At 41.8% G+C, this 25,707-nt stretch overlaps 1 protein-coding gene across 1 annotated transcript in view; it reads left to right on the top strand.

Annotated features, from left to right (window-relative positions):
* edc4 (enhancer of mRNA decapping 4) overlaps positions 1–23,915 on the top strand; it is a 99,171-nt gene extending 75,256 nt beyond the window's left edge. Inside the window, exons 26-29 of the mRNA XM_060923937.1 lie at positions 1,276–1,462; positions 3,362–3,581; positions 8,433–8,596; positions 21,672–23,915. Of these exons, the coding sequence (XP_060779920.1) occupies positions 1,276–1,462; positions 3,362–3,581; positions 8,433–8,596; positions 21,672–21,855 (755 nt within the window). The 3' untranslated portion in view covers positions 21,856–23,915. The remainder of the gene's footprint in view (positions 1–1,275; positions 1,463–3,361; positions 3,582–8,432; positions 8,597–21,671) is intronic.
* The last annotated feature ends 1,792 nt before the right edge of the window (positions 23,916–25,707 follow it).

Genomic DNA, 25,707 nt, shown 5'->3' with positions numbered 1-25,707 from the left:
AAAAGCAATTTAAAAAAATAGGCCATGACCACTTTTGGGGATTACCTCATAGGGCCGGTTCAAGTGATGGGGGGCAGAGGGGCTGGGGGGCCGGTCAAAGGGGGGTGGCGGGCCGTAGTTTGGTGACCCCTGCACTACGGGAATCCACTTTTCGCCCTCAATAAATATGTCCGATGAGCCAATCCACATATGACTGGCAATTGTTTTGAATGCTCTGATATTAATTAACCCTCTGGAAGCTCCACCCCTTTGGCACATCATTATTAAATGTTTTACCTGGTGCTCTTTTCTCAAGTTAATTTGACACTCTTGAAAACTGCAGCTCCTCCTGTGCTTTCCATCAGGGTGAATGGGCAATGTTTTGAGTTTAGCAGTGCGAAAACAAATCTGTGAGTGTACACTACCGTTCAAAAGTTTGGGGTCACCCAGACAATTTTGTGTTTTCCCTGAAAAGTCACACTTTTATTTCCCACCATAAGTTGTAAAATGAATAGAAAATATAGTCAAGCCATTTTTCTGGCCATTTTGAGCATTTAATCGACCCCACAAATGTGATGCTCCAGAAACTCAATCTGCTCAAAGGAAGGTCAGTTTTATAGCTTCTCTAAAGAGCTCAACTGTTTTCAGCTGTGCTAACATGATTGTACAAGGGTTTTCTAATCATCCATTAGCCTTCTGAGGCAATGAGCAAACACATTGTATCATTAGAACACTGGAGTGAGAGTTGCTGGAAATGGGCCTCTATACACCTATGGAGATATTGCACCAAAAACCAGACATTTGCAGCTAGAATAGTCATTTACCACATTAGCAATGTATAGAGTGGATTTCTGATTAGTTTAAAGTGATCTTCATTGAAAAGAACAGTGCTTTTCTTTCAAAAATAAGGACATTTCAAAGTGACCCCAAACTTTTGAACAGTAGTGTATGTTTGCTTTCGCTACCATTAGATAAGTATATAGTTATTTGGGATGCCACCATCTGCCATTCATCTGTCTTAAAGATGTAGATGCTAGAAAAGTTTAAATGACCCCCTCTTTATTTCTGCTTTGGGGTTGACGTGTTTGTGAAATGTCATCAGTATATCAGGGACTCAAACTGATTGCTTCATGCAGCCGAAATCCTGTAATCGGGAACATTTTGTACAAGGAGGTTTACTTTCTCTCTCTCTCTGTCTTTCTCTCTCCCAAATAAATGGAGCCAATAGTGGCATTGTAACCTCATCGGATTGCAGTGACCCAAAATAATATTACAAACCTGTCTTTCTCCGAACAGACATTCAGCAGCTGGAGACGCATGTCAAGAACAGGAAGCAGCGTGAGCAAGATGCTCGGGACCCTGTAATTGGTCAGCTGCAGCAGATGATTGATGCATTGCAGACTTCCCAAGACCAGCTGGCCACCACAGTAACAGCCAGCGTGCGCGCTGAGGTTCAGCACCAACTCCACATGATTGTCGGAAAGTAAGACACTTGCACAGTCACTCAGAAATCAACTGATTAAAAGTAGAGTGACGCGTACGTCTTAGGAGCGCATGTTGAGATTTTGTTCCTTTTTCACGAATATCTTGATCATGAAGGCGAAGCCCGTTTAAGCCTGGGTTTCATCTCATCTCGTTATCTGTAGCCGCTTTATCCTGTTCTACAGGGTCGCAGGCAAGCTGGAGCCTATCCCAGCTGACTACGGGCGAAAGGCGGGGTACACCCTGGACAAGTCGCCAGGTCATCACAGGGCTGACACTAATGCCGCTTTTCCACTACCAACGCGGCTGAGTTGGGCTGAGCCGTGCCGAGCTGAGCGGGGCTGTTGGAGTTGCATTTTGACTACAACCGCGCTGAACCGTGCTGGCTGGAAGTGGGTGGACACATTGGGTGGAGTTAGCGTAAGTGGGTGGACGTCACGTGATGTCGTTAGGCGGTGCAAACAGTGACATCAGTGATCTTTTAAGCGGTAGTCTCACGACCCGGATAGTAAACAATAAACATGGAGGACATGGAGTCGTTAGTGTTGCTGGTCTTGGTGCTGTGGCTTGTTGTCACCGACAACGCCAACAGATACTGGCAAGAGCGTATAGATGAGGCGAGGCGCATAAGGCTTCAGAAATTCTCGTAATTCTTCTTCTTCCAGGTTTATGGTGTTTACAGATCCCAGCGTGCTCGCGGGGCGTGTGTGGGCATGTGAGGACACTCCTCCTCACCAATCAGTGCACAGAGGAGTGTCTCCTCACGCCCCTAGCCCCACTCGGCTCGGTTTGGCTCGCTTCAGCCCCACTCCAAAACCGTGCGAGTTTTGGGCGCTAAGCAGGGCTGAAGCGAGCTGAGTCGCGCTGCTCTGAGGTAGTCGAAACGCGAGCCGTGTCGGGCTGAAGTGAGCTGAAAAAGGGTAGTGGAAAAGGGCCAATAGACACAGACAACCATTCACATTCACACCTACAGTCAATTTAGAGTCACCAGTTAACCTAACCTGCATGTCTTTGGACTGTGGGGGAAACCGGAGCACCCGGAGGAAACCCACGCGGACACGGGGAGAACATGTAAACTCCGCACAGAAAGGCCCTCGCCGGCTACGGGGCTCGAACCCGGACCTTCTTGCTGTGAGGCGACAGCGCTAACCACTACACCACCGTGCCTGGGTTTAATTTTTTCCAATAAAACCCGTTTGTCTTTCTCACAGTTTTGCATTACGTAATAACATACTTCGGTTTGAGGCACGTGTTCCAGTCTTCCCCTCGTAATGTTTGTACTCAGGTGGCGTCCACACCAGTAGCTTGTTCCTAATTTGCGTTTGTATTCAACAAGCACAGTTTTAAGTCATTCCAGCATTAACCTTATGAATAATAAAGAAGGGATTCCATCTGGAGCCATTACAAAATGCAAATTAGTGTGCCTTTTTTTTTTTTTTGCCAGCTGTAAATGCTAAACTCGCTTTATTTGGCTGAGTGTGTGCTCTCGCACACACTTTCTCGCTCTCGCATACAAGGGTTGTCAGCTTGTATATAATGTACTGAATTGATTGGTTTGAAACACAATGTTATTTGCGCCAGTTCATCACTTTCGCTAATGATTTTTGTCCTGGTTCTCTCTCTCTTTTATTTGTACTGTGAAGGAACTGGGCTTTTCTGTAGCAAACCCAGTTTCTTCCATAGTTTACACTGCTGCTGTGACTAGCACTGAATCAAAGTGACAATACCAGTTAGTGTTGTCATTACTTGCTTAAAATATAGCTGTAACTGTTGTTTTCTTAAACAGTTTGAACTGCTGTTTGTTCTGCCCTCACTGCGTATAACCATTATTTACCATTACTGCTCGACCATTATTCATCATGCTCCAACGCTCTTGAAGCCAATACCGTGTGCTTTGCAGTCTGCAGGATTCGATCCTGAGCCAGGTACAGCGCATCGTGAAGGGTGAGGTGAGCCAGGCCATGAAGGAGCAGCAGGCGGTCGTCACATCCAGTATCATGCAGGCCATGCGCTCAGCGGCCAGCACACCCGTCCCCACAGCCCACCTCGACTTCCAGGCGCAGCAGGCCAGCATCCTGCAGCTGCTGCAACAGGGCCAACTCAACGAGGCTTTCCAGCAGGTCAGGAGTGTGTCATGTACATTCTTACAAACATGCTTGTTATCTTCGTGTTTAGGGTTACATGTGTCTGAAGTATGCACTTTTTTTTTTTTCTCTCTTCCCCCTGTCCCATTTATATCAAAGGTGTAATTAGTAGTGATGCTTTTTTTTTTTTTTTTTAGTTAAATAATACTAATAATAAAACATTTTGTAATAATCGATAAACAGTAGTATTTTTGTAGCCCTTTTTCTAGTGTTAATTCATAAAAACATGGCGCATGCACAGGAAGGTATTTGAAGTAGCATGGTAGCCGACAGTGTTAGAATTTATGGCGTTTTTGGCTTTCTTCTACATAAAAAAAAAAATCCAGTTTTGTGCTTTCCGTTTTGCTGTTTTTGCTTGCCCCGTTTGTGGACAGCAGCTCTCTTTAGCGCAAGTTTCTTGAATTGTTCAAATGCGAAATTTCCTCGACAAATTTGCGAAATAATTAATGAGGTCAACCACCTGGTGTTGGATGTTAAAAAGATGGAGGAAATGGACGTTTGACCCTAGAGGAACAGGTGATCACGGGCCCGTGGCAGTGTTCAAGATGATTTTTTTTTTTGTGTGTGTAGCAAAAAAATGCTACACAGTAGTAATTTTGTGTAGCATTTTTTTCCATATATATATATATATATATATATATATATATATATATAAAGGAATAAATGTGCGAGTGACAGAAAATAAAGATACGAGTCTTATGACAAGTTTATAACGATGTTTTTATTGCAGTGAGCCTTTATATCCTTGTGCTAATATGCAAATGTAATGGTACGGCTACTAGAGCCAGCTTTAAGACCCATTTCTGGTCATTACACATTCCTCATATCCAGCGAGGAAGGTCCTCGATTTGAGCGCTCATTTTAAAGCTAATTTTGTGATCAAGAGTTCTGAGGAATGTTAAAGGTTTTGGTGCACTTCTAAATTTCCTGAGTCATGCTATTTATGCTTAAGTTATGATGCCTCAGAGAAGTTAAAGGCAAAGTCTGACACCATAATGGCTTATTTGATACAAAATATTTTTAGTTTAAACTTGTGCGAATAAACTTTTTGGACATTCCGTGTCAAATACTGGATTCTGTGTTTTCCGTCCATTTACCGCAATCATGGAAAACTTTTATTATTATTATTATTAGTGTGCTTGCAAAAACGCACTCAGTTTTTTTATTATTATTATTCCGTTTCACCCGTTTTTTGGATCCACTACTCCTCCTAGAGCTTTCAAGATAGAGAGACAGTTCCAACGCTGAAACGTAGGGCCCGATCTGGAATGGCGTGCTTGTTAAAATGGTTGCACTACCCCTTGTCGTTCGTTTGGTATTCCTGGTTTTCGGCAAAATTCCGTGCCATTGAAATGAATGGGTAGAACTTTTGGAGTGATGTCATAAGGAGCTCCTCCATGCTAGCTTGTTAGCATGCTAGCGGTTAGCATGCTAGCTGTTAGCATGTTAGCATTCTAGCGGTTAGCATTCTAGCGGTTAGCTTGCTAGCAGTTAGCATGTTAGCATGCTAGCTGTTAGCATGCTAGCTGTTAGCATGCTAGCTGTTAGCATGCTAACATGATAGCTGTTCTGCTACAGCTCAGCAAGGACTCTGCATTTTCTCTGTGGAAATGCAGTCTAGTTGTTTTATTATTATTATTTATCCATCCATCTATCCCCCACTGGACAATCGGCGACTGACTAACCCAGTTACCCTGGGAATGTTTAGAAATAAGGAAAGCTTATAATTTTCTTCGAGAAGTTGGCCAAACGGTTTGCATCGCATTTCTGTACGACGCGCTGGGGAAACTGATTTGCAATCCTTCAAAATCGGGTCGCGTTTTGCGATGCGATACCGGCCATCTTGAACGTTGGCCTGTGGTCATCCACAACAAAATGAATGCATTGGTGTTTTTATCAATAGTTTGTGTTGCTGACAACAGCAGCATCTGGACTTCTTGCAACAACTTGGAGTCCATGGTGACAATCAGAAGTTTATGGCGGTCTTTGAGAGCCAAATTCAATACGGAATCGCAGCTTGGTTTGTAACACCTCTGTGCAGTCAAAATGTATCCGACTCATGCAGACTACATGGAATATAATTGGTGTAAGACAGTATCTATCCCTGCAGTCTACCTATGAACAGGCCATACTAAGACAAGCCAACGAAATAATAACTGACCCATTTCGTATGTTATATGCTGAGTATCAGCTACTACCATCAGGGCGGAGATTTAAAATGCTGTATTATTTGAACAGATTTAAAAAATGCCTGTCCCTACGTCACTAAAAATGTTAAATGGTAACAGGTGGAAAATGCATACAACTGATATGGAAACCAGCAGAGCTTTATTTTTACTTGATTGATAATTGACCATTTAACGTCTGTCGTGTCTCTCTGCACTATTCTGCTTCATGTGGGTTTTTTTTTTCTTTAAATCTTTTTTTCATGTAAGGGAATGGTATTTCTTGTTTTTATGTTCTTAGATATGTTTCCTGTTCTCAGTAACTCTTATGTATGTGGAAGGTCTTAATTTTATTTTTTATTTATTTAAATTTTTTTGGATGCATCATGGGTGGAAGCCTGAGGCAAATTTCCTACAATGGATAGTAAAGTGAAAAAAAATTTTTTTTTTTTTTAAATATAAGCCTTGTCCGCAACATTTATAGCGGAGCAGAGCCCTATACTTAATACTAATGCATCGACCTGATTTTGTGTGTATAATGAACGACATGCATCTACCACCACAGGGAACCCAATCATAAGTGCAAGGCAGCGTATCTCAAACACTTGACCACCAAACAATGAAATGTGTATCTTTATTTACATCAGATGGGTTTTTATCCAGTGGTTATTTTCTAAAAAGCTAATTAAAAATAACGTGGCATTATTTACGAACACATTTGGCTGAAAATATTCATGACAGTTTTATATAAAAGGGTGATAGACAGATGTGAGTGCAGGAAGAGTTTTACTGAAAACACGCTAGCAAACCGATCCAAAACGGAGACAAAGGCAGAGTCGAAAAATAGGCCGTGAGGCACAGACTGGATATCCGAAGTAATGCAGTTCTCACGGGTCAAAACCAGAAACGTGACTCAAAATACAGGGATTTCGCAAAGTCTGTCCATAACTGAGAGTCCTGATATGATTGAGCTCTAATCAGTAACAGGTGCGTGTTAATTAGTCCCAATGGCGTATGCGCGCACTTTGCAGTCAGCAGCTGCGTGCTATGAGCTCCAACACGCGTAAACGTGACGGATGTAACCGGACAAATACAGTGGTGCTTGAAAGTTTGTGAACCCTTTAGAATTTTCTATATTTCTGCATAAATATGACCTAAAACTATCAGATTTTCACACAAGTCCTAAAAGTAGATAAAGAGAACCCAGTTAAACAAATGAGACAAAAATATTCTACTTGGTCATTTATTTATTGAGGAAAATGATCCAATATTACATATCTGTGAGTGGCAAAAGTATGTGAACCTCTAGGATTAGCAGTTAATTTGAAGGTGAAATTAGAGAGGGTTTTTTTTCAATCAATGGGATGACAATCAGGTGTGAGCGGGCACCCTGTTTTATTTAAAGACCAGGGATCTATCAAAGTCTGAGCTTCACAGCACATGTTTGTGGAAGTGTATCATGGCACGAACAAAGGAGATTTCTGAGGACCTCAGAAAAAGCGTTGTTGATGCTCATCAGGCTGGAAAAGGTTACAAAACCATCTTTAAATAGTTTGGACTCCACCAATCCACAGTCAGACAGATTGTGTACAAATGGAAGAAATTCAAGACCATTGTTACCTTCCCCAGGAGTGGTCGACCAACAAAGATCACTCCAAGAGCAAGGTGTGTAATAGTCGGTGAGGTCACAAAGGACCCCAGGGTAACTTCTCAGCAACTGAAGGCCTCTCTCAGATTGGCTAATCTTCATGAGTCCACCATCAGGAGAACACTGAACAATGGTGTGCATGGCAGGGTTGCAAGGAGAAAGCCACTGCTCTCCAAAAAGAACATTGCTGCTGGGCTGCAGTTTGCTAAAGATCACATGGACAAGCCAGAAGGCTATTGGAAAAATGTTTTGTGGATGGATGAGACCAAAATACAACTTTTTGGTTTAAATGAGAAGCATTATGTTTGGAGAAAGGAAAATACTGCATTCCAGCATAAGAACCTTATCCCATCTGTGAAGCCAGGACGGCTTGCCATCATTGATGGAACAATGAATTCTGAATTATACCAGCGAATTCTAAAGGAAAATGTCAGGACATCTGTCCATGAACTGAATCTCAAGAGAAGGTGAGTCATGCAGCAAGACAACGACCCTAAGCACACAAGTCGTTCTACCAAAGAATGGTTAAAGAAGAATAAAGTTAATGTTTTGGAATGGCCACGTCAAAGTTCTGACCTTAATCCAATGGAAATGTTGTGGAAGGACCTGAAGCGAGTAGTTCATGTGAGGAAACCCACCAACATCCCCGAGTTGAAGCTGTTCTGTACGGAGGAATGGGCTAAAATTCCTCCAAGCCGGTGTGCAGGACTGATCAACAGTTACCGCAAACGTTTAGTTGCAGTTATTGCTGCACAAGGGGGTCACACCAGATACTGAAAGCAAAGGTTCACATACTTTTGCCATTCACAGATATGTAATATTGGATCGTTTTCCCTTTTTAAAGTTACTTCTGTGTCTAAGGCTTCTGCTTCCTGCAGCTATGAACAAAGCATTAAAACAGACAAGCTCTGCTAATCATTGGTTCATTTCTGGTTTTTGTTCAGTTCTTTTAAAGTCCTACATAAAATGCAACTATTTCCTGCATGATGTTACCAATAAGTGCTGTTTCTCCAGGCCTTGTCTGCAGCTGACCTGAACCTCGTGCTGTACGTGTGCGAGACGGTCGACTCTCAGCAGGTGTTTGGCCAGAGCCCCTGCCCCTTACACCAGGCCGTGCTGCTCTCTCTCATCCAGCAGCTCTCCACCAACCTGGTTACACGCACCGACCTCAAGATCAGGTCAGTCCTTCAATGCAGTGCAAGTTCTTTTCCCTGACAACCATGCAGTCTAGTCAGTTATTCATGGGCGTAACAGCACATACGAATTCCTGAAATTGTGTACAACTTGCCAAGGAACATCAGTTTAATGGGCGTCTCAAAAGCGCCATGAGCTTGGATATGTAAGGCCAAAGTAACCTTCCCATTTAATAGTGATTACAACCAGACTTGATGAGAGAAAGCGGTAGTTTCTCCCCCGCCTGGCAATTTCATCCAGCAACGACCTTGAACCGAGTGCCACTTGGCTGCAGTTCCCAGGCTGTGTTGAACTGTTCGGAGTTGTATTCGTCTGAACTCCATTAACGCTCTCCCCAGACAAGCCTGGGTGAGATATACGTGTAGAGGGGGAGCGAGCAGCCTCACTCTAGTCATAGCCTAATGTTCCACTCGCACGCTGCCAAGTCCCTTTATTGCTCTTAAAAGGCTGTGATCGCGAAGGCCACCTCTGTTTTACTCTCAAATGCTGCTGTGCGCCACTGTCCGTATGGGCATGCATTACGTTGTGTGACACTTTCTAGCAGGGCTTTGAACCAGAATTTTTTTCCTATTGGTTCGTTCCGAACAGAAACGGAATTTTAACGTTTCCGGTTTTGGGTTCCACCATTAAATAGACGTTCCCGAACCGGTTAGAACAAAAAAATTTTGTTCCCGGAACGGTTAATTACGTTCCCTGTCAGCTGTTTAACAAATGGCTATAAAATTATGTCTCTGTCTCATCCAGCTTAAGCCAAATGTAGGCTAATTCTATTACAACCTTCATTAAATAAGACAAGAAATAATTCAAAACAATTATTATTTCAAATGTTGGCGATTTGGATTCTCAGTATGTCTTCCCATCTACACAAACAGAAAAAGTGCCAAAAATGAAAGCTAATTCGTTTAGTGTGTTACCAAAGTCTAGTCAGGCCCTATGCATTGATAGGTTAACGTCATTTAACGTTCGCGAGCCTCTCATTAACGTGGACAAATATATCGATATCGTGTTTGAAATTGACGTTTTTGAATAACGATAGACTGCAATATTTACCTCTTATTTAAGATGTGGAGACGTGATAATAGTCCACCCTCCCGCTCTCTCCATTCAGTCAGCGAACGTCACACAGGAAGTGAACCCCAGCGGGTCATAGAAACTTGCGCAGGAGAAGAATGACTTTTTTATTTGTAGGCTGCGGAAACTTTGAGGAACAAAACCAAAACCGGTATTAACCGGTTACCATTATTTTTAAAAAGCGTTTCTGTTCCGGAACATAAAAAATAAAGTTTCTGGTTTCGTTTCTGTTCCATGTGAAATAGAAAAAGTTCCCGGTTTTCGTTCCTTGAACCGGTTCAAAGCCCTGCTTTCTAGCATGTACACATGAGTGTTATTGAGGGCAGCACTACAGTCTCAATAGACACAGTAGCATGGATTAAAGTTTTCCGTCGTGTGACGGATTTCTGTCAACTGAACTCTCCCAAGGCCAAATGTGAGGTCGGTGCTGATCCGAGGAGAATTAAAATGACGGGTGGTTGGGTAGAGATTGGGTTATAATACTGATGTGTTGCAACACCATCAACTATCAGCAGGGTTTATTTAACTTTTTTGTTTTTGAGCCATGTTTTGTGTCGTTCTTTTCCTATGTTTGATCATGTTTAAACGTTCGCTGTCTACGGTGCGGCGTTAAAAAAACAACATGCGCTGTCAAAATTGGCAAAATACATTCCCATGTGCTTGGCGTGCTTGTGTCTGACCATTTCTGTTTCGTATTAAATTAAATTTTGCCAAAGTGACTTGGTTCAAACCTGGACATATAGAAATAGAGCATGTTAAAAAAAAAAACGAAAAAATAAACCCCGGAAAGCCCGCTCCTCTGCTTCAGCCAGACTTGAAGACCCGACGGTGCAATGCTTGCAGACTGTCAGAAGTAATTAGACCTAAATTTATAGCTAACAAATCAGCAGACGCCCCAACAATTATTATTTTCGTTAGGCCAATGTGTAAGGTATGTTAGAACCGTGCCTTATAGCCTACGTTATATCACAATCTAAAGGACGTTTGAGGAGTTGGAGGCTGCGAGCGCAATGATGTTCCGACATGCGCTAAACTTTATTCCCTGAAAATCATACACCAGCGTTCAATGCCCCAAATGGTCAAAATGTCTAGAAGACTACGGTTAAATAATAATCATAGCCTACTAAGTTAAATTACGTCAAAACATCTGTTTCTGGCCTATGAAATGATGGGGGAAAATGAGAACGAACGCAAAGTAGATAGCAGCCAACTTCACGCGATCTTTTAGGGAACTTAACACTCGTGTTGGCCACAATATTTCTCTTAATAAAATCTTGAATTGTTTTTGAAGTCGTATTCAACACAAAGTAAGGTCAAATTTTAATTTAAGCGAAGATCCAAACTTTTTTCTATATTGACGTCGAGCATAGAGGAGCATGTCATTCTGCTTTCGGTTTCGGCAGCATGGATGCGCTTTACATGAAAGAAGGCACTGATGTGTCTGCCATCGATAAAGGTATAAAAAAAACAATTGGAGGTGGGCATGGCTGTACGAAATAGGTGAAAACGGAAAGCCGTTTAGTTCATGGTGCAAAAAACTAAACATTCCAGGCGCTTGCATTTGTGTGGTTTGCCACAAAAAAATAATATATGGAAGCAATGGAAAGAGAGTGCAATAAATTGAATATATTAATCCATTAATTAATTGATAATAAAGTTATCAGTTCTAAGTTAACCATTCTCAGAATTTCATCAAAATCCACCCATAACCCCCCGTGAATTTTCAGTCAAATAATTTTTTTTTGCTTTAATCCATGCAGTAGGGTTCAAAAGTCCGAGAGCAGCGAAAACACTTGTATTCTGTGTTTTAATTTACTACAGTTGTTTTTATTACGATGCATACTATTGACCGGAGTGGAAAGTAGAATCTTTTGCAATATTTACATGAATTTCAGAGTTTCTTAGTGTTTGTTTGCTTTAATGACCGTGTGCTCTCGAGCCGCCATGATCTCCATTAGTTTGTGCAAAACCTTATGATCAAATCCATCGAACACCTGCTTCAACAGAAGCGATTTGCTTACGTTTAAATAGGGAGTTGTGAGTTGCTTTGACAGTTCTGTAACAATAATTCAGCCAGCACTGTCAAGGGCGGCACGGTGGTGCAGTGGTGGGGGCCTTTCTGTGTGGAGTGTGCATCTTGAACTATCCCCAAAACATGACGCATGGAGAGAGACTAATTAAACCTTAATTTATTGCCTTTAGAATATCGTAGAGAAATATCAGGTTTACTTCTGTTTTTCAAGTCGAGAAATGGCCTTATATCTCCTGATATTAGAAACCACCTGCGTACTTTTGAACCATATTTTCGTACGTGTAATTATAATTTTATTTGCGAGCATAATCAGGATTATTATAGGAAATCCTACTTTGTCAGGACTGCTGAATTGTGGAACTTGTTGCCATCTAGTAAGGAAATTAACCCGTTTTCCTACTTTTAAGATCGATCTAATTCATATTTATTTGTCTGAGCGAGGAACTTTATAGTCGTCCAGGTTCGATAATAATAAGTTCAACTTGTATAGCGCCTTTCAAGAAACCCAAGGACGCTTTACAATTATAAACAAAGAAAAAATAATAATAATAAATAAATAAATAAATAAAAAGTCCACCAAGTAGGAGTCAGGATGTAATTCCAGAGGTGTAGCAGCCACAGTCCCACCAAAAGGCGCATAAAAACGAGTCCCATATCTCCAGCACCGCCGCCGTGACGCCGTCAGCCACATCGCTCAAACACCACGCTGTGGATCCACAAAGCGAGCACAGAAGCTCCACCACGCAGAGCGCTGGTGTGTCCCAAACCGCCTGCACAGCCGCCGTGACGCCACCGAGCAACATCGCTCAGAACATCACGCCAAGCATTAAAGCACAGAGCGCTGGACAACCACGAATGTTAAATGAGCAGCGAGCTCACTGCAGTCCATAGCTGGGAGCGCAGGCATCGCCCACGGCAAACCAAGGCCTAGAGGGAACCGACGCCCAAAACTGGGTCCGGAGCTACACCACAACCGGCGGACAGACCCTTCAAACAAACATCAAACTACACAAACACACACACACACAAAAAAAATAAATAAATAAAATGAAAATTGAAAAAGAAAAGAAAAAAAAAAGCTCTGGTCGATGTTAATTTAGCTTGATATACATTTTACTGCTTTGCCATATTCTTATTTATTTGTATGTACTTGTAGAGTATATTCTTAACGTACACTATATTGCCAAAAGTATTTGCTCACCCATCCAAATTATCGGAATCAGGTGTTCCAATCACTTCCATGGCCACAGGTGTATAAAATCAAGCACCTAGGCATGCAGACTGTTTGTACAGTTTGGAGCTGCCCCTTCCTCTTCCAACATGACTGCGCACCAGTGCACAAAGCAAGGTCCATAAAGACATGGATGACAGAGTCTGGTGTGGATGAACTTGACTGGCCTGCACAGAGTCCTGACCTCAACCCGATAGAACACCTTTGGGATGAATTAGAGCGGAGACTGAGAGCCAGGCCTTCTCGTCCAACATCAGTGTGTGACCTCACACATGCGCTTCTGGAAGAATGGTCAAAAATCCCCATAAACACACTCCTAAACCCAGAAGCTGTTCTAGCTGCAAAGGGTGGACCGACGTCATATTGAACCCTATGGATTAGGAATGGGATGTCACTTAAGCTCATATGTGAGTCAAGGCAGGTGAGCAAATACTTTTGGCAATATAGTGTATGTAGTATTATGGGGGTTAGATTGCAATTGGGACGCAAGTTCTGTTTCTTTCCCCCCGTCACACCCAGTTTTAGTTTGAATTATCTGTTTGAGTCAATAATTGTTCCTCCTTTTATCTGTATTGTAATGTATTTTTGGTGACGAATTCATTAAAATCTTTAAAAAAAAAAATCTAAAAAAAAAATCATCTTCGTGTGTGGGTTTGCTCTGGGTGCTCTGGTTTCCCCCACAGTTCAGAGACATGCAGATTAGGTAAAATACCCAGCCACTGCAGTTGCACAAGCCAGTGCGTGCTTAGCAGTGTGGTAGTTGAGTCACTAAACCTTGAGTCCGAGTCCAGTCTCAAGTCCCCGGTGTTCAAGTTTGAGTCATTTAAAGAATTTCGAGTTGAGTCCGAGAACAAGACTCCAGTCGCACCATTTTACGGTGTCTGTTTTAGCGCTGTTAACTTTAGTTTGTTCCTGAACAGGTGAATGTGCGTTCTCTTTATCAGGGAGTGCGAAGTATTCTGTCAGAGATGGTTGGAAGACGGATGTAAGTGCAGAAAACATGTTTATTATTACAACCCCGATTCCAAAAAAGTTGGGACAAAGTACAAATTGTAAATAAAAAAACGGAATGCAATGATGTGGAAGTTTCAAAATTCCATATTTTATTCAGAATAGAACATAGATGCCATATCAAATGTTTAAACTGAGAAAATGTATCATTTAAAGAGAAAAATTAGGTGATTTTTAAATTTCATGACAACAACACATCTCAAAGTTGGGACAAGGCCACGTTTACCACTGTGAGACATCCCCTTTTCTCTTTACAACAGTCTGTAAACGTCTGGGGACTGAGGAGACAAGTTGCTCAAGTTTAGGGATAGGAATGTTAACCCATTCTTGTCTAATGTAGGATTCTAGTTGCTCAACTGTCTTAGGTCTTTTTTGTCGTATCTTCCGTTTTATGATGCGCCAAATGTTTTCTATGAGTGAAAGATCTGGACTGCAGGCTGGCCAGTTCAGTACCCGGACCCTTCTTCTACGCAGCCATGATGCTGTAATTGATGCAGTATGTGGTTTGGCATTGTCATGCTGGAAAATGCAAGGTCTTCCCTGAAAGAGACGTCGTCTGGATGGGAGCATATGTTGCTCTAGAACCTGGATATACCTTTCAGCATTGATGGTGTCTTTCCAGATGTGTAAGCTGCCCATGCCACACGCACTAATGCAACCCCATACCATCAGAGATGCAGGCTTCTGAACTGAGCGCTGATAACAACTTGGGTCGTCCTTCTCCTCTTTAGTCCGAATGACACGGCGTCCCTGATTTCCATAAAGAAGTTCAAATTTTGATTCGTCTGACCACAGAACAGTTTTCCACTTTGCCACAGTCCATTTTAAATGAGCCTTGGCCCAGAGAAGACGTCTGCGCTTCTGGATCATGTTTAGATACGGCTTCTTCTTTGAACTATAGAGTTTTAGCTGGCAACGGCAGATGGCACGGTGAATTGTGTTCACAGATAATGTTCTCTGGAAATATTCCTGAGCCCATTTTGTGATTTCCAATACAGAAGCATGCCTGTATGTGATGCAGTGCCGTCTAAGGGCCCAAAGATCACGGGCACCCAGTATGGTTTTCCGGCCTTGACCCTTACGCACAGAGATTCTTCCAGATTCTCTGAATCTTTTGATGATATTATGCACTGTAGATGATATGTTCAAACTCTTTGCAATTTTACACTGTCGAACTCCTTTCTGATATTGCTCCACTATTTGTCGGTGCAGAATTAGGGGGATTGGTGATCCTCTTCCCATCTGCCAGTCCAAGATGCTCTTTTTACACCCAGTCATGTTAATGACCTATTGCCAGTTGACCTAATGAGTTGCAATTTGGTCCTCCAGCTGTTCCTTTTTTGTACCTTTAACTTTTCCAGCCTCTTATTGCCCCTGTCCCACCTTTTTTGAGATGTGTTGCTGTCATGAAATTTCAAATGAGCCAATATTTGGCATGAAATTTCAAAATGTCTCACTTTCGACATTTGATATGTTGTCTATGTTCTATTGTGAATACAATATCAGTTTTTGAGATTTGTAAATTATTGCATTCCGTTTTTATTTACAATTTGTACTTTGTCCCAACTTTTTTGGAATTGGGGTTGTACAAGTGAAGACGTAAATAATCCAGAACGGCAGGCAAAATTGTAAAACGATGAAACCGGCAATAGGTCGAGCGAGACACAAACAGGCTATCGGAGACTTGGCAGAATCAAAGACGAGAAACAGGAAATCAGGGCTCAGGCACCCAAACAAGGAAATAAGGCTTAGTAATGTGTCAGCAACGCAACTCAATACTTCGCAAAGTCCAGTGCGTTTTTCACAGTTGTTAGATCGGCACGCTGATTGTGTCACACTGTTCGAGAGGGCGCCCGCGAGTCTATCTGATGCATGTGCCAAGGCACGCAGGTGTCTCACTCTTGTACGAAATTAGTGCAAAAATTAATGTAGCTATAAATATCTTGTGCCAAATTATTATGGCATGTTACAAAAAAAATAAAGAAAAAAAATCCGAGTCCTCGTCTCCAATTTACGAGTCCGAATGCAGTTAATGCACGAGTCCGAGTCATCAGTGTTCAAGTCGAGTCACGAGTCTTTAAAATTATGGCACAAGTCCTGGACTCAAGTGCTACAAGCCTGATGCTTGGTGCTGGTCCCAATCCCGGATAGATTGGGGAGGGTTGCACCTGGAAGGGCATCCGTTGTAAAACCTCCGCCAAATCAAATATGCGGAACAGATCCGCTGTGGCGGCCCTTTACAAGAGCAGCTGAATTAATTATTATTCAGTCAGCACTGTCAGGGTCTTTTTGAATTGGCTGTAAATTTTCTACACACACATCATATGCACCTCAGAATTGTTCATCACCGCACCACAAGAAAAATGTTCCAGCACGCAAAGGCATCCTATACAATTACTTCCTACAGTTTGGGGAAGAACCCTGTATGGGTGTGATGGTCAGGTGTCCACAAACTTTTGGCCATGTAGTGTACAAGGTGGTGGTGTCTACTTTGGTGGGATGCTTTTGAGTGATGGTCAGTTAATTTATCCTTGTGGAATGTGCATAATGATCCAGTTGTGTAGCGAGAGAGCGCATGATCTCATAATTATTCACTGAAGGTGAAGTGAAATAATAACCAAGACGAAGTCGAGATCATTATTCACTGAGCCTGAGGCGGATAACTGTTTTAGTATAAATACACGGCTGATTTTTATTTTTTTTTAAAAAATCATATTTGGGTCCGTCTCAGAAACTGGTCTCTCATTTGGGACATTCTGGTCAAAAAATAAATTTTCTAATTTTACTATTTTTTTGCATTTACCCAACACTCAATGTTTCTTTTGTCATGTTTAATAAGAATAAAGAAAGTATCTTGCTTTATCTGGCCTCCACTGTGGAAAACTTTGATTAGAATTCAAATGCTTTTGTAAAATTGATTTCCATATAAAATAACTCCATCATGAAGAATTAAAGCCCCTCCTTCACAGATGAGTGAAAATATTGAATACATTTCCTCTTTTTAATTGCTTGGGTTAAAAATGCCAAGTTATGATGACTGAATTGATTATTCACTTAAATATGAACAATATGATACATTTTGGATATTTGATATGGCGAAATAGGACACAACGGAAAAATCAAGAACACACCGGAAAGATGAGAATAACGGCGCCGGTAAAAGAACAGCGACTGTACCGGCTGAAGGTCGCGCGGGTCTCTGCTGTGGCGCACGAGCAACGGGACATCACTACCGCACCGGACGGAGCGCGAGGCGGGGGTGGGGCAAAATGACTGGCCGTAGATTCTATCAAAAGTTCGATCTAAATTGACTGTGGTTGCAAAATATTGGCCAAAAATACGCAAACACTACGAAATATGAAAGTAAAATGAAAGAAACATTCTATTGCCTTATACTGCAAGACTAAAACAAAATAAAACTGTCAAAACTCACCTTTTCAGTGATAACGTCCGAACAGATCACCCGCGTAACAGAGAGCCCGCAAATGGAAGCACGATCAACTTCTAACTGTTGGAGTGGAAAATTCCATTCTACACATGCAAATTGTTAATGTGTGTCCTTCCCCGCACACAGATAACACGCTACGGTAAAAAATAGACCACAACTCGTTTTATAGCTCAGAAATTCATACAAGACCAGCTACCATCATAACATATTCTGTAAGAAACGTATTCTATACCTAACTTTCAGCTTTCGTTTTAAAAAACAAAATCGCAGATTTATAACTAAATTTTTATATGGCATAGTGAATTTAAGTTACTACTTTTGGTGAGGTAGTGACCTTGACCCTGAGGCTTTCCGTTTAGATCAAAACACACGATCGTATTGGTTTTGGGTTTGCGGAAAATGGAGTTACAACGGTGATCAAATATTTTGCATGATGTTTTATTACGGTTATGATTATTCTGTGAGCGCACCAATCCTGAGGTGGATAAAGTTACAACTTAAAATACAATTAGTGATAACTGTAGACTTTTCAGTGGATTCCAACCTTTTTAAGGGAATGCGATGTAGTCAACCGTTTATCATGTCCCAGATCAAGCCGCCATTTTTCCACAAATTTGCAGAATTTTTGCCAAATTCTGAATAGAGTATTCACATCAAAGATTGTTTTATCTGTATCATTTCTTTCATCATTTTATTTCAAATTAAAACCAACATCACCATTCAAAACCGTATAGTTTATTGACTGAGCATATTTAGTGGGGTACCCCCACAGTACCCAGTTTCTGAGACAGACCCATTTTATTTATTTCAAACTTCAAAAGTGGTATGCAAATGTAATAAAGGCATGGCTCAGACTTGTCACCTTATCGATGCCGAGTCACATAAAAGACTTTGCTGTGAAATAGATAAAATAAATCCCAATTCCACCTTAAATTTCGAATAGTTTTAGACCAAACTTCGTAGCATCTTTAGTATTTTTAGGAACAGCGTTTTCATTCATAATTTGTAATTCTTCCTCACTTACGGTGACAAAGTGATTGGCCACCATTTTGCTGAGTCGCTTATCAAGAAATGGTCTCAATCTCTCGACCGATCGGCATGCGTGATTTTCTGTAATCACGTGTATTTACACTACCGTTCAAAAGTTTGGGGTCACCCAGACAATTGTGTTTTCCATGAAAAGTCACACTTTTATTTACCACCATAAGTTGTAAAATGAATAGAAAATATAGTCAAGACATTTTTCTGGCCATTTTGAGCATTTAATCAACCCCACAAATGTGATGCTCCAGAAACTCAGGCTACATCCACACGACAACGGCAACGAGATGTTGTTAAAAAAAAATCGCGTCCACATGGGCAACGGATCAGTAAAATATCAGGTACATATGGCAACGCAACGCTTGCTAAAAACGATGCAATACATGCCACACCTCTAGGGGCGCTGTAAGACGGTCCCTTCGGAGACACCAGAGCAATAGAAGAAGTAAGGACGCATGCGCATAAACTATTATGCGCGAGACTTCATATTAGCCACAAAGTCAGGAAAATCTGTTCGTAAAATTACGTTATAATGACCAAATACAATGAAAAGAGTTTTTCCAGTCTCACCTGTGAAAGGTAATCCCATGTGATCTCGTTTGGACGGCAAACCTGTTGGTACAGTTAAACACAGCACATGAATGAGGCATCTTTATTCTCCGCTTTGACCCATCCAATATGGCGGCGAGGATGACGTATGATTCTACGCGGAAGGCAGCGTCTTTAATGGTCCGGAATAAATTGAATGCTACACGTTGATGGATTAATTTGTTCTTCTACGCCCTTTTTGAGGAATGTATTGTAGGACTTAAACCAACATCTGAAGAGGTGAGATCACTCCTTTTTTTTTTTTTTTCCCCTATTTTTGCTGGCAGGATTGACTCTGCCCTAACTCTCTCTCTCTTTCTCTCTCTCTCTCTTTCTCTCTCTCTCTCTCTCTCTCTCTCTCTCTCTCTCTCTCTCTCACTTTGCACCATTACACAAATATTCACAGTGAAAATATTTTGTAAGCGTGTTTCGTGAACCAAGTTATAGGATTTGTTGACAACTCGCATCGAGTTCGTTACACTTCTACCCGGCGTGAAGCACATGTGGTTGTGACGTCATCGTAAACAAATCCGTTCTACTCATCCAGACGACTTCGCAACGGCGCCGTTGCCAGATCTTTCCACTCTGGAACGCGTTCTCAAAAGATTTCATTTTGGGGCACCCAAAACGCCGGTGCCGTGTGGACGCCAGGCCGAAACGATAAACAATTTTATCGGATTCACCTGAATCCGTTGCCGTGTGGACAGGGCCTCAATCTGCTCAAAGGAAGGTCAGTTTTATAGCTTCTCTAAAGAGCTCAAGTGTTTTCAGCTGTGCTAACATGATTGTACAAGGGTTTTCTAATCCTCCATTAGCCTTCTGAGGCAATGAGCAAACACATTGTACCATTAGAACACTGGAGTGAGAGTTGCTGGAAATGGGCCTCTATACACCTATGGAGATATTGCACCAAAAACCAGACATTTGCAGCTAGAATAGTCATTTACCACATTAGCAATGTATAGAGTGGATTTCTGATTAGTTTAAAGTGATCTTCATTGAAAAGAACAGTGTTTTTCTTTCAAAAATAAGGACATTTCAAAGTGACCCCAAACTTTTGAACGGTAGTGTATGCTAAAAACTATTAGTGACTTACAGACTGTTCAGACCGAGACACTTGAGGCATCCGCTCCAAACCATTGTGTGTTTATCTGGCCCGTGTCTAATTTGGGGGGGGGGATGCATGAGTACATAGATGACACACAACAGAAGCCACAGATGTGATTTTCTTCGCACTAACCGTAGTTAATTGGCTAGTTCGGCTCTCGCGGCCTGAAAGATGCACGGAGCACAACTTTTTGTCACAAAATGTTCTTCTGCAAGTAGCGTTTCTACTCGTCCGAGTTATTCAGTTACATCACCACCTGCATAGGAGGGGCTGAAGAGAACCACCGAACATCATTTCGACAGCGGGAGGGGCGAAATGCTTTTAAGCCTGAATATTGCTCGTGAATACGCAGCAGTCGGGATTTTAACACAATAGAGCAGGTTGTTCAGATGCAATAACAGCAATCTGAAACCGAGCCTTTGAGCCCGGCCATCTGGAAAAGGGCATTCCAGTCAATGCTGGGAACATCTGGCACTTTTTTTTAATTGTTGATTTAATGTTAATTAGTGCTAGTCAGGTAATTCCTGTGACTTCTAAATAACATGCAGTGAAAGGGGTGGAGCCACTGCAGCACCAGTGTTTAGCTTGTAAGGCAGATGGTGAATAATTTTTTTTTTTTTCTCTCCTTTCTGGCAGCTGGCGTTTTACTAATCCTTCATCGGGTTTTAACAAACGCTGCTTGTCTGGGGAGAGAGGATTTCCTCTCTCTCTCTCTCTCTCTCTCTCTCTCTCTCTCTCTCTCTCTCTCTCTCCCCGCATATTGGTTTTCACAGTGCCATAAGTAATATCGGTTAGTACAACGGTTACAGGCTGGTTTCCGTGCTAAGGGGGCTGCAGTGTGTGAGAGAGAGCGAGAGAATAAGGACGTATCAAAGATCACTGCTTCTCTAATTCAGTATTAATTGCTGGAGTGCATTCTCGGGGGCCTCTCCAGTGTAATATGATTAGGCTTCAAAGCAAACTAATAATGATCTGAAAAGCAGAGATTGAAGCAGCTCGAAGAGGAAAAATACATGCTGTAAATCACTGGATGTTCATAGTGTGCTTTCGATTTGAATTCTAGGAGCTGGGTTTAATTTTTATGCTGTACAGCACCGAACGTGCATTTAAAGACGACCTGAAATCGAACCTGGCCCGCCTATCCGTAACAGGAGCAATCATCTCGAAGAAGAGAAAAAAATCCTTGTTTTCTGTAATTCTCCCCTTGGCATGTAACGACTCTCTTGTCTTCCGATTTTTATTATTATTATTTTTTTTAAATAAGCTGTTTTGCCTGGAGCGAGAAATGGAAGCAAAATGTGTTAAGCTTCATTTCATGTTGTGTTGAAGCGCTTCAAAGTATGTGTGCGCGCTTTATATCTGGATGGGGACCAGATAACTTTTAATAACCAAAAACTAAGAGCCAAAAGGTTTTCTCTTGGTTACTGTGGTTAAGATGCATTAATAATGAAGTGATTAAGGTTCTCGTAAAGCGGTGTGCATGTTCTTTGTGATCTAAACTGTGCCTTTTCGTCTCTCTGCATGCGCAGCTATCTGGAGGACGCAGTGATGAACCTCGATCATGGTGACCCGGTCACCAGGGACCACATGAGTGCTGTGCTGTCACAAGTACGTCAGAAGTTGTTCCAGTTCCTGCAGCAGGACCCTCACAGCTCCCTGAGCAAGCGTGCCCGCCGCCTCCTGATGATGCTGCAGGGTCTTGTTAACCACTAACGCACTCCCTGTCTGCTCTTCACTCGCCCGTCTGCAATCTTATCGACTTTCACGCGCTCCTACTATTACTCCCTCGCCTCGCCTCGCCTGTACAACTCACCTATGCTTCGCTCAGTAGCACAAATGATCCTCAGCAGGTTGTGTGATGGGAGTTGTAGTCCACACAGACGCACTGTAACTTGCTTTACGACAGCACTACATTTCCCCGTCAAGCAATCTGAGATATAGTAGATGTAGTGTGCGACATTCTTGAGCCATTTTTGCTGTTTGGTCTTTTGTTGTTTCTAATAATAAGGAATAGTCTGGACTGCTTTGTGCCAAGACGAAGGATTTTTTTTTTTTTTTTTTGGGTGTGCGCGATCATCCTCGCAGTGAGACTCTGCTCCTGATTTTGAGTTAAAGAACTCATAATTTCATAATCAGTAAAGAATGCTACTTTTCAGGAGAAGCTACCATATCTGAATATACCCAACATTGATCTTCTGGAGTCCTAACTCGTGCAGCCCACGCATCGTGCATCTGATTAGTCTACAAATGGTTTCTGAAAACTCGTATCCATCACATTAAAGGACGTTCTATGCCAAAAAGAAGTGCTGAGTTTATGTACGTTTAGGTATAAGCTCTCGGTTGTTAAAATGAGAGGAGTTTGACTTTATAAAAGTGTAGTGCTCCTGCTGGCTCTCCAGGGGGCAGGAGTTTATATGACTTCCATCTGCATTTATATCTGTCTGTCTGTTTATTTGCTAGTTGTTCCTGCCCCGCCCCACCCCGAGCACTGTTGAGAAGCACCTTGCTTCGATCTCAGACTTGGTTCTGCTCACTTTTGCTTGACTGTTGTTGGGCAAACTGGCTGAAACCAGAAGCTTGGTTTAGGTCTGCTCAGTTTGAAACAAACAAACAAACAAAAAATGCTAAAACTGGAAAAAAAGGTAAAACTGCAGTGACGGTGCAGGAATTTATTTGATCATGTTCTCATTAGAGCAAGGACACAATGACAGAAAGTGCCTTATTAGAAATGAGTAATCTGTTACTGGATCCCAGATGGATCATTGAGCTTTGTGTGAGCTCAATGTCTGCTCCTTAAACTTTTTTTTTTTTTTTTTTAGCTGTTGGGGAGGGATAGAAATGCATCTGGGCAGCCAGATGGGTTACAGAATTATTTTGTTAATAGTACTCTTTCCAAAAAAAAAAAAAGGGTAGTAGTTGGGTTTCCCCCCATCTGAAACACATTTTATGTGACCGTTGTGTAAAAGAAACATTCGAATTAGATGACCATAGTTAGGGCACGTTTATGACCACACGGCAGACTGTAGACCTTTTTCCTTTTTTGATTTGCATGTCGCAGCGCTTTTTTTTTTTTTTTAATTAAATATGCCATTCAGGTCCCTCGTTATTGTTATTACTTGTACTCTATAAGTGCTTAAATCGCCTTAGTTAACTGCTGTTTTGTTAAAGCATTGGGGAGTAACTAATAGGGCTATGCTAAGGTGAGAATGCTTGCATGCTGCTGAGATAAGCTGCGTGTATATTCAGTGCAAAATGCCACACGCTCGTCAATTCCCATTAGTGTTGGATGTCCGATAAGCACCCGAAGACCTGCGTTTATCTCGTTTTACTCCCCTTAAATTCATTAATACGTGTAGCTCTTTTACCTTTTTTTCATTTCTTAAACAGGTGCTCTTTTTTTTTTTTCCTGTGTATGTTTTCAGCTGCAACTAAAATTAACCTTCATCTTGTACCACAGTTTTAGGCAGGTGAATGCAGTGTAAAAATAATCATAGTTTTGATGTTCTTGAGTACTGTTTGAGTTGGGTTATGCATCAGAATCGTACAGACACGAATGTCAGAACCTTGCACATAAATTCTCTGTTAAACAACTCGGGGTTTTTTTTTTTTTTTTTACCCCCCAAGTTTGCATTTAAGATCTAGCTCTTTGTTTTTTCATTTATGACAAGTATGGGTGAATCGTTTGTTTGTTTGTTTGTTTGTTTTTCCCCTTCCATTGTTCTGGATTTTGTTCCTTGTGGTTGATTTATGTTGTATATTTTACACCTCTTCCTTTTACCCTATGTTTTGGAATAAAAAAACAAAATACTTTGTTCAGTTATATGTTCAGTTTGAATGTTCATTTTACCCTGAAGGGTTTACATACTACTTCCATCAAAAGGGAATAGAAACGACATCGGTTTGCTGCTGACAACAATAGAACCGTTTTGTTCTGACTGGTGGAAACGTAGCTGGTTATGACCATGTTGTAAATAATCAAAGAACTCTGGACAACTGCAGAAAGTGAGTTTCTCTCATAACCCTGATCTTATGACAAAGCATAATTAAAAAAAAAAAGAGATGAGGGCGCGTTTAAATAATTTATGCCCAGGTCAGATGGCAGAAAAACGCATGCTGCGATCAGTCAGGTGGCGACTGATCACAGGTGGACGCAGGCATTTTGCGTCAAATCATTCGTTGTGGTCAGACGCATTGTAAGATGCAGAGTTTAAGTTGAATCAACCAGACGGAGGGTGATGCAGCGCACAGAAAACCTTTATAAGGCCATAAGACTGTAGGTGTAGTCTACGTCTACCTGCGATGCATTGCAGCCCTCTGTAAAGACTTGTCTTCCCGTTCGTCTGGCTGCCAGTACCTGCTTCAACCCGCAATCGGTCGCTTAAGCGTTGCACGACCGCCTGCCTCTACTTAGTAGTGCTTGAAAGTTTGTGAACCCTGTAGAATTTTCTATATTTCTGCATAAATATGACCGAAAACATCAGATTTCCACACAAGACCTAAAAGTAGATAAAGAGAACCCAGTTAAACAAATGAGACAAAACTATTATACTTGGTTGGTCATTTATTTACTGAGGAAAATGATCCAATATTACATATCTGTGAGTGGCAAAAGTATGTGAACCTTCGCTTTCAGTATCTGGTGTGACCCCCTTGTGCAGCAATAACTGCAACCAAATGTTTCCGGTAACTGTTGATCAGTCCTGCACACCGGCTTGGAGGAATTTTAGCCCATTCCTCCGTACAGAACAGCTTCAACTCTGGGATGTTGGTGGGTTTCCTCACATGAACTGCTCGCTTCAGGTCCTTCCACAACATTTCCATTGGATTAAGGTCAGGACTTTGACTTGGCCATTCCAAAATATTAACTTTATTTTTCTTTAACCATTCTTTGGTTGAACGGCTTGTGTGCTTAGGGTCGTCGTCTTGCTGTATGACCCGCCTTCTCTTGAGATTCAGTTCATGAACAGATGTCCTGACATTTTCCTTGAGAATTCGCTGGTATAATTCAGAATTCATTGTTCTATCAATGATGGCAAGCCGTCCTGGCCCAGATGCAGCAAAACAGGCCCAAACCGTGATACTACCACCACCATGTTTCACAGATGGGATAAGGTTCTTATGCTGGAATGCAGTGTTTTCCTTTCTCCAAAAGTAACGCTTCTCATTTAAACCAAAAAGTTCTATTTTGGTCTCATCCATCCACAAAACATTTTTCCAATAGCCTTCTGGTTTGTCCACGTGATCTTTAGCAAACTGCAGCCCAGCAGCAATGTTCTTTTTGGAGAGCAGTGACTTTCTCCTTGCAACCCTGCCATGCACACCATTTGTTGTTCAGTGTTCTCCTGATGGTGGACTCATGAACATTAGCATTAGCCAATGTGAGGGAGGCCTTCAGTTGCTTAGAAGTTACCCTGGGGTCCTTTGTGACCTTGTCGGCTATTACACGTCTTGATCTTGGAGTGATCTTTGTTGGTCGACCACTCCTGGGGAGGGTAACAATGGTCTTGAATTTCCTCCATTTGTACACCATCTGTCTGACTGTGGATTGGTGGAGTCCAAACTCTT

This window comes from Neoarius graeffei, chromosome 6 (genome assembly GCF_027579695.1).
Source record: "Neoarius graeffei isolate fNeoGra1 chromosome 6, fNeoGra1.pri, whole genome shotgun sequence".
In the NCBI taxonomy this organism is placed as follows: Eukaryota; Metazoa; Chordata; class Actinopteri; order Siluriformes; family Ariidae; genus Neoarius; species Neoarius graeffei.
This window is presented reverse-complemented; position numbering and strand designations above follow the sequence as displayed.